Genomic DNA, 15,774 nt, shown 5'->3' with positions numbered 1-15,774 from the left:
TCACTTCACTGGCCCAAGGTCCTTCTTCCCTTAGGAGGTAGCAGAGTTTCCATTCTTAGATTAAACATCCCTGCTCCTCCAACTATTCCCCATGTACCTTAATCTTCGGCCCTTCCCCATCCTCCTAGGAAGCTCCTCTGAGCACAATCATTGTCTCAATAACACATCTGGGGTCTGGAGCTGGACATAACATTGCAGGATGGAGCAGACCACTGCAGAGTAGTGCTATATTATCACTGCCCTTCTTGTAAGCACCATTCCACCATGTACTGTGTTTTTGTGGTGGGCGTGGAGGGGGGATGGAAAGAGTACTGTTCCTCTGCTCAAGAGCCTACATGGCTCCCTAGTGCAAAAAAGGCTTTTCCCAACTTGCATTTCCTGAAACACCAGCATCCCAGAATAAATGAATGGGTGTTTTAAGAATAAAAAATATCTGTGACTAGGTAAGTTTGGAACACACTGCTTAACATTCATCCATTGATAAATCTTTATTGGATGCCTGCTGTATGCCAGGTACTGTTCTAGTCACTAGATATATATTCATGGACAAAAAAAAGCAAAACCCCTGTTTACGGAAACTATAGGTCAGACAAGAAATACTATGAATGTGTGAGGAACTTTTAGAAGATTTGTAACACACAATAACACATCATAAGAGAAATGCTGATGCAAAAAAAAATAAGCTTAATTTCATTTATGTCAAGATACCCCAAGTGTAGGATCCTTGTATAATTACTAACATCCTAGAGAAGAGGATTTGAGTTACCTGTTTAGGAAACACGTGCTCACAACACTGAACAGATTACCCTGCCTTCAGCCAGTGTATCTCTTTATGTCACCACTGTTTTGTATGGAAACTTTCTAATGTAAAAGGATGCTAAAGATCAGCCAAGAAATATTAAGAGCACAGCAAGCTCAGCCCAAAGGAGGGCTTAGAGGACGCCACTGGGCATGTGGGAGGGAAGGGGGGTTGTCAAGAAACTAACAAATACGCAGAGGAATGGAGGACAGACACTGCCTCTCCCACCGCGGGAGGGGGACCAATGGGGGACTCAATTCTAAGAGAGAAGCAGCTGATCCAACAGCTCCCAAGCTGAGCATCAATGACGCAGGTGGCCAGACTGGAAATGGGGCAGGATTTAGCCAGGGAAGTAGAAGCACCGGCTCAGGAATTCCACCCCAAACAAGGTCGGGATAAGGAAAAAACAGAATGCACCCAGTGCCCCCAGGAAATCAGATACATAGTCCACAAAGCCCAAGTAGGCTCCTGACAGCCCAAGGAGCTTTTCCCAGGATTCTGTGACGGGGAGCATCAAAAAGACAAGCTACCCTTTGCCCCTGGTAGAAAGAGCTAAGGACTACTTCCAAACCCAGCTGGCTTCCATTTACAATCCAACAGAACTCTTTTAAGCCCTTTTAAGTGAAGCTGGTACTGCCAGGCAAGAGGGCACCAAAATGGCCTAAAAAGCATCAGCGGGCACCTGTGCTCCTGCTCAAAAATTCCTCCAGGCTCCTCTCCTCCCCACCACTAACCTCAATACCCTCGCTCATCACTCCTTCAATTTCTTCACCCACTTCGGCCCCGTGTTCCACTGGGTCCCTCTGGGACTTGATGGTCCCATTTGGGACACTGGCCCTAGCTTGAACCACCACCTGCCGGTACGCGTGACTGTCAACATTTGCTCATCGTGTCGGCTCCAGGGCCCCAGCCCTGGCCCTTCCCTTCCCTTGTCCCAGACTCTCGGGGCAGGGAGAGTGAACTCCGCAGACCCTTCTGGGTTGGGAGGGTGAGGCTGCACAGGGCCAGCTGCCCTGACCAGCAAGTGAGCCAGGTCAGAAGGGCCTGTGCTGTGTACAAGACGAGCCAGACACATAGGAAAGAGAGAAAGGAAACTCTGGGATAGGTAGAAAGGCCAAGTTTGGAGAGAGGCCGATATGGGAAGGGATTTGTTATTTGTGGAAAGCTTTTATTTGGTGGTGGGAAAAGAATGGCAAATATGTAACACAATATTTCTGTAACTATAAATAACATGCAAATACCTTTCCTAATGAAAACCATATGGAATCAGCTTTTCTGGGAGGCTTTTAAAAATAGGAAAAGGCAAGAGAAGGAAATAATATGTATTTAACCCATACTATGTGCTAAGCAATTTTCATATGTTGTTTGCTTAGTCCTCTCACTTCTCTTCTGGGGAAGGTTTTCACTTTATATATGAGGAAAATGAGGCGATGGATTAAGGAATTTGACCAAGGTCCCGTGATAAACCACAATTTGAAAGTAGATCTGTCAGGTTCCAAAGCCCTCGTTCTTTCTGAAATCAAGCACCACCTTCCCTAGAGGCAGGGGCTGGACTAGCTGACCTTTCTAGATTCTTCTCTACTGCCAGGATATCCAGAATTGACTTGCTCCCAGCAGGTGCCCTAAGTCTTTCAGGAATATAAGGATCTGTTGTGTGCACTGTGAACAATAACTCAACAGAGAAGATTTAAGGTGGTGGTAGCAGCACTGAAAGTGCAATTGGGAGACGCTGGGCTCTGCCACTGCCTTGCTGTGTGACCTTAGGTCAGTATCTGCCCTCTCTGGGCTCTAGTTTTCACATCTGGAAAATGCAGAATTGGGCTAGATGGTCAGGAAGGCTCCGCTCAGCTCTGACAGTCCTGTCTCTCAGGTGTTGGAGTTCGCTTTGGTGGTCTGAGGAGGATGTCCCCCAAGAAAGCCCACTTTAGAGCTTCCCCGAGCCGGGCCCAGTCCCTCTGCCCACCTCCCCTGTCCAGCACACACTGACCTGCACCTCCCGGGTCAGGGCCAGCTCCAGCAGCTGGCCAAAGTGCTGGCCCAGCGTGCTCAGGGTCTCACTCACACAGGCCTTCATCGACTTCAGGATGTGCTCATTCTCAACCTGGAGGCACCTGGAGAAAGAAACCCTGGGTGGGCCACTGTAAGGGGCAGGCACTCAGCCCAGAACCATATTAGGGGGCAGATACGGGCCTGCAACAGGCCTGGTGGTGATGCAAGTGGCCTGGGAGGATGACATCAGCTCCTGGGGAGTCAGAGATGGAATATTCCAAGGCTGGCTTGTCCCCTGGCTTCCTAGTGTTCAAAGAAGTGCTGGCCTGAAATAGGAGCTAACAGTCTATGTTGCCAGGAAGAAAGGCCATCAGAAAGCAGCCAAATCCATACCTCTGGGCTTCTCCCTGGGAGAATCTGCCATCATTGAGGCCAGGGTCTAGGGATGGTGGATGGGAGTCGTAGAGGAGGGTTGCTGGTGTGCCAGGTATGCCGTGCTCACTCTAAAGGTATATGGCAATGCCTGTGACCCTTTAAGAAATAGCTGCCTAAAGCGTGCAGCCAGGAGCCTTGAGGATTTTCTCCTCACACAGGAAGATCAAGATCAAATCCACCCCTATGACCGGAGAATGTTTCACAATGGAAGGCCAAAGACCCCATGGCAGTCCTAGGAGTGTCAAGTTCCAGGTTTTTCTTCTAGGGCCTGGGGGCTGGAAGGGGTGAGGGAGAGTGTCAACACACACCCAGGTGGGCATACAGACAAGGTTGAGTGTGTGTACGTTTCTGAGTGTAGACGTATGTGTGTTTATGTATGTGAGATACGGAGAAGAGGGTGTGAGTGTATTTCTGTGATTGTGTGAGTGTATGTTTATATATCTGTGCATGTCTGTGAAATCCTTGTCAATGTGTATGTGAGTATAAAGGTGTGTCTGCTTTCACCTTGCCTTGACTTTGGAGATCAAGGGGCTTCCCAAAGCTGTGGGAAACTTTTTCCTTGTTACCAACCCTCAAGAATCCTCTTTCTTCCTATGCCCAGGCCTCTCCTCTGCCTTTTACATTCTCCCGGGCCTGAAAGTGGAGTAGAAAATCCCAAGGGAGTCTTTTAAGGTTACTGATGAAAGTCAGCAAAAGGAAACTCCCAGACCACCACCAGGCCTCCCCACTCCCACTGTCCCTGTGGGAGAAGATGCCAGCCCCTTCCCCTGCCTGAGGACGGGCTGGCAGACCCTGTCTAGATTCACCCAGAGGCCAGATTTACCTCTCTGTGACCGCTGACAGCTCTGAGCACTTCTCCATTAGCAGCTTTTCAATCTGCAGAAAAATAGATCAATTTTATTCAATTCAGTAAGCATTGGTCGAGGACCAACTGCTGAGCTGGGCCCTCTGGGGCATAAAGATGAAGAATCAAATCAGCCGATTTGGAAAACAGGCACATAAACTATAACACAGTGTGATATGGATGGCAAAAGAGATCATCCTCAGTTGCTTTGGGGGCTCAAAAAAAGAAAACTGAGCAATTAGTTATGCTGGGGGATCTGGGAAGCTTCGGAGAGGAAGGGGCATTTGAGCTGGGTTTTAAAGAATGAATAGAAGTTTCCTGTCTGCAAAGTGGAGCAAGGAAAAGGGTAGAGCACTAAGGTGCAAAGGGATGCCAGAAGAAAGAGAAATAAAGGGGGATTTTCAGTGGTTTGCTTTGGACTTGAAGGAGATTCAAAACCATGGGCTTTGGAATTACAAAGCCTTAGGTTGAATCCGGCTTATACCATTCACTGCCTAACTTTGGGCAAGTTACTTAGGCTTTCTGAGTTTCTGTTTCCTCATCTATAAAGTGAGGACAACAACACTAGCTAATATTTTTAGTTAATTTAATTTAATTAGGACTCAGTCCTCACAACAGATCTATGAAATAAATGCTATTATTATACTCATTAGGATGATGGAACTGGGGCACAGAGAAGTTAAGTAACTTGCCAAGGTCACACAGCAGACAGAGCTGACACTTGAGCAGGCAGGGGTGTATTTAACCATTGCACGGTGTCTCTCAGTGGTTATGTTGGCCTCAGAGGTTGTTCAAGGTAAATGAGATGTATGTAAAAACATCTAGCACAATTCCTAGAACAGAGCAGATACTCAGTAAAGGTCCTTACTGTCTTCCCTGCTTCACTGGAAGTGGAGAGAGGTCCCAGAGGCAGGAAGAGTTAGGACTCTACACAATTCAGACCCACTCTTCTAAAAGGCAACCCCATTCCAAGTGCCCACCCACGCCCATGCCAGGCAACCCACCTGGCCCATCTCCTGCGAGGAGCTCCTGCTGGCAGCGCTGTACTCGCTGACCATGGAGCGGGCGTGGCAGGTCAGTCGCACGCTCATGCTATGGACGCGCGCCCAGCGGTCCTGGGCCAGCTTCTGCCCGATCCTACGCAGCTCAGTGCTGATGACCCAGCCCCGCTTGAGCAGCAGCTGCAGGGGGTCTCCGGGGCCAGAACCGCCTGCCAGGATGAGGTCGCCCTGTGCGTCCTCCTCCAGGCTGATGGGCTTCGCCTGCAGGACACACATGCACTCACACTCCGTCATGAGCTTCAGGTCCTCCATCCAGCGCTGGACCGAGTCCACCTGCATCAGGTGCAGCCTGCAGCCGGGGAACAGTGCCATGAAGGCTAGTAACACTCCACAATTTCCAAAGGTTTCAATTCCAAGCCATCTGGTGTTTACTAAACACCTACTACATGCTCATCACTGTTTCTTGCGTTCGCTTACCTTAACCCTCTTATTTCTCATTATGTCCATCTTACAGACAGTAAGATGTTTTGAGGGCAGATGACCAGACAAATCAGGCAATGAAGTCTGACAGAGTAGCAGATTATCTTTACAATAAGAGGAAAATAGAAATAGCCTAAATATCAAATATTAGCTATGCCAAGTAAGCTATGGTACAGCTACATGGTTATATAATGTGCACTTATTTAAAATAATGCTTTCCAAAAGTTTATAGCAAAGAAAAATGTGTGCACTAATAAAATAAAAACACAGTATGCAAAGCAGTATGCAGAAATGTAAACACAATTATTATAACTATGTTTAAAAGCTATATCTAGAAAAAATATTTAAAAGAAATATTAAAATACTAGTGGTTCTTTATGGGTGGTGAAACAAAAAGATTTTTCATTTGTTTTCAACTTTTCTCTAATTTCCAAATTTACTTTCATAAGCATATATACTAATTTTGTAATGGAACAAAATTAACTCTATTTAGTACAACAGCATGAGAATATTGATTAGATCTTAAGATCTTTGTCAAATAAAATTCACTCCAAAATTCACTTAGTCAAATAACAGTAATATCAGATCATTAACAAAGCTTTGAACATTGCTTGAATGAATTATATTTAATATCACATAAGTGCCAGACACTGTGGGAAAAGTGGAGATCAACATGCCACGCCTCCCCTCTCATGGAGCTTTTGATCTGCCTAAAGAATCAAGACATAGTAATGAGAAGTTAAAAAACAATAGATTTCAACATCATTTGAAGGTTATGACAGAAGAAGACACACACACTTAACCTTTAAGGCTGGGCTCAAGTCCCTTTGCCTTGGCTTGTAACAGTGTTCTAACCAGTCTTTCTGTTGCTAATCTTACCTGCCTCCAGCCATTCTCCACCTGCCACTAGTCATTCACTCATTCCACAAAAAAGTATTCAGTGCCTACTACGTACCAAGTACTGTTCTAAGCCGGGATATAAGAGGAAGCAAGTAGATAAAAATCATTTCCCTTGTAAAGGTTACATTCAAGTGAGAGGACAGTCAACTTCCAAAGTAATTTCCAAAATAAATAAGCAATGCATACAATACGTTGGAGGTGGTCAGTGCTATGAAGGAAAAGAACAGGAAAAAAGGATAGAGAGTTGTGGGGGTGAAAGGGGGAGTAGGCATTGCAATGTAAAATAAGTGGATCAGAGAAGGCTCACTGAGGAAGGGACCTTTTGAGCCAAGACGTGAAGGACATGAGGGAGTGAGCCATGTAGATATCTGGGGGAAAATTGTTTCAGAGAGAGAGAACAGCAAGTGCAAAGGCCCTGAGGCACAAGTGTCCTTGAGATGTGTGAGAAAGACAAGAGTTAACCTGGCAGAGAGTGGGATGGAGGACTTGAGGTGAAAGCAGTGGAGGGTGGAGGTGAGCAGACCCTATGGAGCTGTGTGGGACAAGGTGAGGATTTGGCTTTTATTCTGAGTCAATACAGCACCCAGAAGGCATTGACGAGGCCAGGTAAGTAGGGCCAAGGTATCAAGCAAGACTGAAATGATAGCGGAATGCTCCAATTATCATGGTTAAAATCACGCCTTCATATTTACTGTTATTTAAAGAGGAGTAGGACTTTCTGAACAATGCAGCTGTTTGTCTATAAGGCTTTTAAATGTAATTTTTAACCCCAAAGCTTTTTATGCAAATTGTGCATGTGGTTTCTTATAGCTTTTTAAATTGTTAAAAATAAAAGCTTACCAATAACCTTTCTTTCTCCCTCTCCCTTCATGAAAAATAGCTATTATATTTTGTAAAGAATTTGAATAGATGATAGATGGATAGATAGATAGATAGATGAAAAATCACTTTGTGGATATACCACAATTTATTAAACCATTTTCCCATTGCTGGGAACTCACTTTGTTTCCACTTCTTGGCCACTATAAACACACTTACACATATGCCCTTACATAACCAGTATCTTCATTCTATGCCATAGACCCCCAGGAGTAGGAGTGCAATTCTATAGATGTTGCCATATTGGCTCCCCAAGGCAGCAATGCATCCCATTCCCCCAACAATGCAGGAGAACTTTCTATACATATATCTTGTTACTCCCCTGCGTGAGTCCTCAGTGTCCCCCCACTGACCACTCCCCCATAAGTTAAAATTCCTGAGGCTCAGATGGGGAGTTTCCAAGATCTGGCCCCAGCCTCCCTTCCCACACATCTCCCTTTTCCATCTTCCCTCATATCTTAGCACCCTCACCATAAACACACTACACTCCAGGCACACTCAACCTTCCTGTTTCCCAAGCGTGGCTCTCTTTTACAGTCTCCCCCATGGCCTTGCACAGACAATTCCTCTCTCAGATCGGAATCCCCTTTCCTTCTTCTCTACCTGGCAAGCTCCTATTAACCCTGCAATACCCAGCTCTCGTGTTACTTTCTCTGAAGAGCCTCAGTCAGAGCTTATCAGCTGCCCCCCAGGACCCCCACCTCTCTGTGCATCCTCCATTGGAGCACTAATAACGTTCTATTGCAATTTGTATGTTTGTCTGAACTCTCCAAGTCCTGTGAGGGACATCCCTCGTGTCTGGTTTATTACCAGTGCCTGACATATACCAGCTACACATCTGAACGAGCGGCAGGCATTTACTGCCATGCCTCTGCAGAAGACTCCACCTCCCCAGGGAGTACCCCAAGAACAATGTCAACTAAAACGAACGCACAACCTAAAAACTGAGAATTATGTTTTATTTGGCGGACAAAACTGAGGACTTCCAGTCTGGGAGGCAGCCTCTCAGAACAGCTCTGAGAGACTGCTCCAAAAAGGTAAAGGAGGAACCAGGATATATAGGATTTTTTGCAACAAAGACCAAATAGTCGGAACATCACAACATTACTGTTAAATAAAGAAAACCAGACATCTCAAGTTAATGAATTTAGCACTTTACTGTGTATGGGAAGATGCAAGAGTCTGGGCTCACTGAAATCATTCCTTTGATATGTACCTTAGCTATCTAGGGCCAGTATCCTGTGCTTTCCCATCCTGCGTCCCCTCAGGGTGGCTGCAGAGGCTGAGGGCTTGACTGCGGGCAGCCCATTTGTCTCCATCCTGAGTTCCCTCGGGGCTCACCTTTGCGGGCAGCTGTAGTGGCTTGATGGCTGCAACATCCTTCGTTTACTGATATGGCAGGCAACATTTTTCATTCACGACAACATGATTGGAAAGGTGATATAGAGGATGGAAAAGTCTATGACCCTCATGTTCTAGAGATACAGAACTGGGAGGCAAAGTGACCTAGGGGTTTTTAGGGGGCAACAAATGAACTAGCCACTCACTCACTGACTCATTCTCTCCATAAACACTTTGCAGTGGACATCTGTTGTTTTTTTCTTCCCAGCAACCTCCCTCCTTCTGCCATCAGTAGCAAAGACGAGTTATATTAGCTGCCTCTTGGGGCAACCTAGGCTTCAGCATTTCTCTCCTCTTTGGGGAAGGCCCCTCCTCCCAAACACAGAGTGGTCCCCCAGGAGAAATATCTGCACTGTGTGAAGACACCCGTGGCCATAGCTGGTGGTTAATCCATGGGTGGGCTCCTGAACTAAGCTGCATGAATCCAATTCCCTCTCCCCAAACTGTGAAACTTAGAACCAAGAGTTACACAGACTGGAGTTGTTGGACGCGGGTCACGTTCGTGACGGCAAATTCAGTTGTTCCACCAGGAACTCCAGCATCATTTGGGGACTGGGAAATAAGGCCAAGAGTTAACTTCTATTGCTTGCAACCAAAGGAAACTTTTCTAAAGCACAAGTTCACAAATAACTAAGCAGAGTTGAGTCGGTGCCATCCCTTAGAGAAAAGGTTTTCTGGGAATTCAAAGAAGGGAGCTACTCCTTTCAGTTGGAGATCAGGGGACGGTTCACGTAGAAAGTGGCATTAGAGCTGGGTAGGGTTCGGACACACGAAGACAGCGGGAGAATCTTCCAGGGTGCAGCAGACAACAGGACAATGAGTAGGTTAGTTGGGCTAGAGTTATATATTCTGGAAAAGAGGGAGCTGTGAAGGGCAAATCTGGAGAAGGGGGAAAGCCCTGATCTTGAAAAACTTTGAAGCCGGAGTAGGGGTTGGGCATTTATGCTGAAAGCCACAAGAAGCTATCCAAGAGCGGCAGGCAGGGCAACAGGGGTAGAGACCAGTGGAGTTGAAAGACTCCTACCTAAATCACAGCAGCTGGAGCCAGCACCCAGCACAAGGGGAACCCATGGTGCTGGGTTGGGCTCTTAGCGTGTCTCCCTGTGGAAGAGCTCTGGGGTCCTCACGGGGGAGTTACTCATACCCCCTTACTTCTGGCCTGGGTGGGAAAGGGCTGTGGAAGAACCAGGTAGAGAGAAAAAGGGAGTCAGAGCCACCACACGCCTCTGGTGTAAGCCCATCCCAGGAGGCCTGATTAGATCCCAAACCCATATTTTCATCACCTGCCTTCACCCCCAACTCACACGCAGGCATTACTCAGTTCTTGCTGTTTAAGATCTTTAAAAATTAAAAAGAAAGTGAGATTTTAGAAGCTGTGTTGATTAAAATCCTAGCTGATTTATCACTCTGCTGGTAAGAGAAATGGAATGACAAAACTTGATTTCCCCAGTGTTTGTGCATTTGTGCCCATGCGTGTCGTGTTTGCGGATATGAACTCATTCGGGTGTCTGTCTATATTGTCTGTGCGCCGGTGTCCGGGTGTCTGGGTGAGAGTTTGTGTATCTCTACCTGCGTAAATATTCAGATGAGTTTGTGTGTTTACTGGTCTTGCGCCAGAGAAACTCGATGATTAAAAACGGATGGGGTGGGGTGGGGCTTGAGCGTGGGCTGCGCTTAATCACTCAATTCCAAAGAAAAGAGTATACTAAGTGGAGAAAAAAAAGTAGCTTTGCAGTGGAGAAACCTGGCAAATACCACCTTAACCAAGAGTGAATCTCACTGCTGATAAGCCATGTTGATAGCACGTACCCCTGATACAACGTGATGAAGACACTTCACCGCTGCAGCGTTTTCCCTGAAACCCATAACTCAGTCTCATCATAGGAAAAACACTGGGGACCCAAACCAAGGGACGTTGTACAAAAGACTTGACCAGTACTCATCAAAACGGTCAGGGTCATCAAAAACAAGGGGAGACCGAGAAACTGTCACAGACCAGGGGAGACTAAGGAGACGTGATGATGATGACATGTAACAGGATGTCCTGGATGGAATCCTGAAACAAAAGAGGACGCTCGTGGAAAAACTAGTGAAATCCGAATAAAGTCTGGAAATTAGTCAATAGTAAAGCACCAACGCTGCTTCCTTAGTTGTGGCAAATGTACCAAGCCGCTATTAGACATTAATCAGAGGAACTGGGTATGGGGTATATAGAAACACCGTGCACTATCTTTGCAACTTTCTGTAAATCCAAAACTACTTACAAAATTTTTTTTAAGTTTCTTTTAAAAAGATGAGGTTCGGCAGGGAGGTGGAGTCCAGAAAACAAGCCTGATGGTTTTCTACCCCAACTCGCCAGAAAGAATCTCACATCACTTGCTTCTTCCCCAACCAGAAGCACGGGCTGAGACGGTCTGTCTCTCTGACTTTGTGTCGTGAGCCCCTCAGAAAGAAGTCTTAGAGCAGCGGTCCCCAACCTTTTGGGCACCAGGGACCGGTTTTGTGGAAGACAATTGTTCTAGGGACCGGTGGGGGCCGGGGTCGGTGTGTGGGGTCTGGTTCAGGCGGTAACGCGAGCGATGGAGAGCGGCAGATGAAGTTTCGCTCGCTCGCTGCTCACCTCCTGCTCTGCGGCCTGGTTCCTAACAGGCCGCGGACCAGTACTGGTCCACAGCCCGGGGCTTGGGGACCTCTGCCTTAGAGCATCAAAGCTCCAGTGGACGGGAAGGAGAAACCTGGCTAAGGAGCCTGAGGCGGAAGGACAGATGGTCCCCAGTTGGGCTAGGGGATGGAAGTTGTCCTCTCGGGGGAAGAAACAGTGCAAGCCTAGCTGGCTTTGCCTTCAGTCGACCCCATCAGCCGCCCTAGAGCCCAGCAAGGGCTGGATCCCAGGCCAGCCTCTTGGACCTGCGCCTTCTATGCTTAGCTACCTCAGGGAGGCCTCCCTCTGGCGGTCAGGCCCTCAGACTGGCTCAGGAAGATCCCGCTCCCTCCTTAATTGCCTGAACAGGCCTTGAACCAGAGCTTCCTCAGGACAGAACCGCTTATCCGGTAAAGGCCTTGCGCATAAGAGGAGCTTCCGCAGGCCCAGGCCAACAAGGTTTGCACGTCTGCACGTAGGGGTAGAAAGAGCTGGCTCTGCTGCTCATAATCTGTGTAATTGAAGGCAGGCTGCCACTGCTGCTGCCTTTTTTTTTCTCCTTTTTCTGATATTTTTATTGAAATAACATATGTATATAAAAGTGAACAAATCATAATATCAAGCTGCAGTTCGATGAATTTTCATAAGGTCAACACACCCTTGTATCCAGGAACCAGATAAAGAAATAGAATATTAGCAGCATCCCAGAAGTCTCCCTTGCACCCCCTTCTGGACACTCCCCAGCCAGAATAACCAGTATCCTGACTCTCACAACATACATTAGTCTTTTGAGTAAGTTTCTTAACCTCTCTGAGCTTCAATTTCTTCACCTGTAAAACAGAGATAATGATAGAACCTTCCACAATGAGTTGATGGAAGCATTAAATTAAATGGTGAACATAAAGGGCCTAGGACAGTGCATAGCACAAAGGAGCTGCTCAAAAATGTTCATTCTCTTTGCTGCCTTTCCCCATATGCAACACTTTAGCATCTCTAATAATTATAATAGAGGCTAGAATTTAGTGAGCACATTCCATGTGCTGAGCACTGTGCTAAGTGCTTTACATGAATTATTTGATCTACTCAGGACAACTGAGTTGGGTCTTATTATCATCCCCATTTTACAGATGAGGAAACTGAGAGGCAGAGAAGTAAAATCACCCAGGTAAAAAGCAGTAGCACTGAGATTGAAACCCTAGTCTCTCTGGTTCCAGAATCTACTCTTAACTGCTATGCTTTACTGCTTCTCATTCTGCCTGCCCCTCAAAAAAGATGAAGAAGAGCAGAGAGCAAGATAAGATGCCTTAACACAGGGAGATATGCAGGGCCATTTTCCCAAGAAAGAACTTCAGGGGCTGCTTATCAGCAACAGGAAGATGAAGGAAAGCTATGAGCCACTGGCTCTGCCTAAAGCTCTGGGTAGCAGCAGGACCAGGATCAAGGGCCCCAGAGATGTAATTGCTACTTTCAGGCCAAACCCACTCCCGGCCGTGCAGTTCCAGGAGCTGCCTTCCAGGGTGACAGCTTCAGAGATGAGGACAGACAAGGGGCGCCTGTGGGGAAAGCAGAATCTGGTTTTCTTTAAGAATGAGCTTAAAATAACTTCTATTTCTAGAGATTGTTTAAACAGTTACCTCCTCTTTCTCTCTCAGCAGCAACCAAACATACAGAGAAGAATAAACGAGCAGAGTAGTAAGCCCATGGACCCCCTGCCTCCTCCTGACCCCACTCAGTGGCTCATCCCACTTAGGTCCAAGGCCAGCTCTGACCAGGGAAGGGAGGACGTCGGAGGTTCTGGCCCACCAGCAGGTGGAGGGCAAAATGGGTTGATGCTCAAGGCATGTATATACCTATGAAGCCTGACTTTGCCCAGCTTGCTTTGCACCCAAGCTGCCCTAGTTACAACTAAACCATCGGGATAATAATATAATTGTGTTTAGCTAAAAAACAAATAAGTAATAGAGAATTGGATGAAAAGCAACTCTGAAGTCACAGGGAAAGGGAAAATAGACAAAATCCACCAGTAATAACAATTAATATTTATTGGACCCCAGGACTGTACAGATATCATGTAGTATTTTATTCTCACAGTAACCTGATTAAGTGAACACTCTTACTGTCTCCACTTTACGGGTGAGAATACAGAGGTACAGAAGGCTTACATGACTTAAGAGAGCCAGAACTCCATGTAGGCAGCCTGATTTCATAGACTATGTGCATATTGGCCATACGAAATGGTTTCTCCACCTGTCTCTCTCGTCCACCAGACTTTGAGATCTCCTCAAGGGCAGGCGCTGTCTGATTTATCTCAGCACCACCAGCACTCAGCACAGGGCCTGACATATAGCAGGTGTCAATATATACTTAATTGAATCAAGTAAGCCAGAGGCCACCTGGGAAACGGCTTGTGAGCCTTGCCATGCCAGATGAAAATATTCCCAGAACTTGCAGAGTGTCATGCAAGATGAGCATGAGTGCCCTGACCTGGCACATGGATTGGAATCCCTGAACTCACCCCTTCCTCTCTTCTGGGGCTATACTTCAGAAGATGTGGACTCTGTCTTTGGCTTGGATGTCAGAAAAAGCATAGGTCAGCTCCTTGCGATAATTTTTTCCCTGTGGTTAAAATTTGAGGTTGGGTAAGTAACTAGATACCACAAAAGACATGATAATAAATTTTTTTGTTTTGAATAGAAATACTTAAAGCAGGTGTCAGCAGAATCAGAGAGACCTTTGTAAAAGGCATTGTTCAAACATTCCTATATTCCACCAAGCAATGCTCTGGTTGGGTACAGCTTGGACCCTTAGCAACCATTATCCCAATTCTCAGAAATTTCAGGCAAATGGTTTTCCAGTGAGGTGTGGAGGTATATAGCTAAGCCTTGGAGAAGTGGCTGAAGGGAGGTCTGAGCTCCCATAGGAAGTGCCTGTCCCCACATGATGCCTGTAACATAAAATATTCTCAACCAGTTTGATAAGGTTTAAAACAATCCCTGGTCAATTCAATGAAACACTACAGATGCTGATCATGTGCCAGGCTTTGTGCTGGTGACCCTTGCCCTTAGGAAGCTCACACTGTCTAAGAGATAAACAGACATAAACAAATATAGCCCAACCTCATTCTCATCTTAACACAATGTACCATAGTGTCAAGTATTTCTAGGAGTTCCTAGAGTTCATCTCATATATATATTCCCCCCCCAAAAAAGACTGGTTCAGTCAACCACAAGGCAGCATTGGATAATTCTGTCATCTTTTCTTCCTTTAGCAGCCTTACACTAGGTATAATTCTAGTTGCCAGGTCCTGCCAGGTCCACCCAGCATGGCTGCCTTTCCTTCTGGGTAATATCATGCTGTCTGATCTCTACTAGACATCTCTGACTGTCATAGTCACTGCTTCTTCTCTTACTGCTGCATCTTCTAGGTACCACTGTGCCGGCATCAGAGCCAGGCATGACACTGGGTCTTCTGGGCATCATGTGGCTTCTGTTGGGTACCAGTGCTCCCCTCAGAGCATAACCCTGGAGCTAGATTGCCTGGATTAAATCCTAGTCTGCCACTTGCTAACTACAACTTTGGGAAAGCCTCTTTATATTTCAGTTTCCTCTTCCTCAATGGCAAAAGGGAATGATAATAGTACCTAACTCCTAGGCTTTTTGTGATTATTAAATGAAGTGAACATATGAATATGTGAATGTATATATTCACACACATACATATATATACAAATGTATGTAAATATTTGCTTAGAATAATGCCTGATAGACAATATTGTATGTGTTAGTTATTTCTGGAGTGATTTGAATTAAAGCAGCTGGTAACATCAGAACTTAGTTACTTAAAAGTGAGAGAAATAAGGAAGAATTCTGGAAAGATGAGAGTAGTGGCAGCATAGTTTTTCAATCACTCCAATTCCCCATATAAAAACTTACAGAGCAACTAGATAACAAGGCCAAAACCCCATGGATAATATTTACAGCAAAACTAGATGATAAAGCATTCCTACAAACCTCAAAATACAAGGGGTGGCGGGGGGGGGTGGGCAAACCACCTGCAGCTACAAGACTGCTCGGTATCATCTGTATGAGAGGAAGAAGAAGGAAACAATAAGGTGGCATCCGGAGAACATGGGAAAGGAGAACCCCAATGTAGCCACTGGGTATTTACTGGGAAGCACAGTGCGACAATTTGAGAATAGTAACTGAAATTAGCAGGGGTTTGCCTCTCCAATGAGGTGAGTGCAAGGCACGTACTCTGAACTCTCAAAACTGACCCAACAAGAATCTCTTCTACAGCAAAGCACCACATTAAGAAGAAACTTTTGTGAGTAAAATCGAAATTGAGAAGGACAGAGATAATAGAGACAGAAGGAAGAGATGTTCAGACCCATGTGAGGGACAGAACA

The 15,774-nt window shown here is 46.0% G+C and overlaps 1 protein-coding gene across 7 annotated transcripts in view; it reads right to left on the bottom strand.

The window, feature by feature from the left end:
- Positions 1-15,774, bottom strand: part of INSC (INSC spindle orientation adaptor protein) — a 129,937-nt gene that overhangs the window by 57,651 nt on the left and 56,512 nt on the right. For all 7 annotated transcript variants that reach the window (XM_082476548.1, XM_082476551.1, XM_082476546.1 and 4 more), the window contains 3 exons: positions 5,072-5,417; positions 4,047-4,099; positions 2,787-2,910 (listed from right to left, as the gene is read on the bottom strand). In XM_082476548.1, coding sequence (XP_082332674.1) covers positions 2,787-2,910; positions 4,047-4,099; positions 5,072-5,417 — 523 coding nt within the window. The remainder of the gene's footprint in view (positions 1-2,786; positions 2,911-4,046; positions 4,100-5,071; positions 5,418-15,774) is intronic.

This window comes from Balaenoptera physalus, assembly GCF_965194825.1.
Source record: "Balaenoptera physalus genome assembly, chromosome: 10".
Taxonomy (NCBI): domain Eukaryota; kingdom Metazoa; phylum Chordata; class Mammalia; order Artiodactyla; family Balaenopteridae; genus Balaenoptera; species Balaenoptera physalus.
This window is presented reverse-complemented; position numbering and strand designations above follow the sequence as displayed.